General features: G+C 39.4%; 1 protein-coding gene across 1 annotated transcript; it reads left to right on the top strand.

The window, feature by feature from the left end:
* The first annotated feature begins 274 nt into the window (after positions 1-274).
* On the top strand, positions 275-631 carry LOC127080736 (extensin-like). Its single transcript, XM_051021033.1, has one exon. The coding sequence runs from the start codon at positions 275-277 to the stop codon at positions 629-631; it is 357 nt and encodes a 118-aa protein (XP_050876990.1).
* The last annotated feature ends 713 nt before the right edge of the window (positions 632-1344 follow it).

Here is a 1344-nt window from a genome sequence, read left to right on the forward strand (position 1 = left end):
TCTAAAGGATGGAATTGACCCATTGGTGGATCCTTTTAAACTTCCAGAAACTTACTCAGATGTCCATGGAAAAAGAAAGAAAGAGTTCATAGGCGAAGGATCTTCTAGGGCTAAGAAGAAGAAGAAGAAGATTGCTATATTTTAGGACAAATATGAGGTGCCTCTAAGTGAGCGTTAGAAGGCCATGATTCTGAAGGATACGTCTGGGGTCGTTTAGTCTTCAAGACCTTCTGGTAAGTTTACTTCCGCTAACACTTCTTTAGATTATGTTTCAATGTCGTCTAGAACCTTACCAATTACTCCTTCATCTCAATCTACCATTTATGAACCAATTCCAATACCACCACCAAAAATAAATCCACAAATATCAACACCTATCATAGAAATTCCACCACAAAAATCTACTCCCACTTTAGAAACACTTGCCACAGAAACTCCTATAGTTTCTACTCCTGTTTTGGAACAACAATCGATACCACCATCATTATCTCCTCCACAGTTACAAACTACACCCATCTCACCACCACCAATTGTTTTTGCTCCCCAACCAAATAATCCAAACATTACAACACCTAGAACATCTCCTACTAGAAGTGTTTCTGACGGACATGTTTCCGAAGGCAACTCCTAAAGGAATGTTTGACTTCGAACCAAAAATCACCTCACCAGAATCACCTCCCATTATTCAACCAACACATCCTTCCGTCTTTGGTCCTGAATTTGATGAGCCAAGAATCAACCTCACCATAAAATACATAAAATTACCAACAAAATCCTCCCCTGACCTTGGTAAGGTTCTAACGGATTTTGACTCTAAATCTAACAAGCGTTTGGAGAAGGCAATGAAAGTTAGTCATTCTTCTGCAAACCTTGCTGCTACTGATTCAACTTGGGAAGCTTATAGAAGTTGGATGAACTCTGAGATTTCCAAGATGAAGGATCTTGGGTACACTCTTGCTAAAATCAAATTTCATTATGGGTGTGTGCCCTTAATGGAATTGTGGAAGCTAAGGAATTCCCAATTATGCCTTCTTACACCTGAAATCAAGGAAGCTTCTCCATAAGATATGGAAGAAGAAGAAGAAGAAGAAGCTTTGAAAACATAAATTTTTCAACACATTGGATTTGTTGCTCCTGAACCTCAAGACTCTGCTATGGAAGAAGCTCCAAACTAGATAGTCGTCTCAGAAGCTTCTAATTCTCAACCTATTCTAGTTTCTCTTCTGAGAACAATCGAGTAGATCAAGGCTGATAATATAAAGGTCAATGAGCATCTGGATTAGCAAGATCTGATGTTTCAGCTGATTCTGTCAATACTTCCTCCTCCTCCTCCACCTCCTCCCC

This window comes from Lathyrus oleraceus, chromosome 5, assembly GCF_024323335.1.
Source record: "Lathyrus oleraceus cultivar Zhongwan6 chromosome 5, CAAS_Psat_ZW6_1.0, whole genome shotgun sequence".
NCBI classification, from domain to species: domain Eukaryota; kingdom Viridiplantae; phylum Streptophyta; class Magnoliopsida; order Fabales; family Fabaceae; genus Lathyrus; species Lathyrus oleraceus.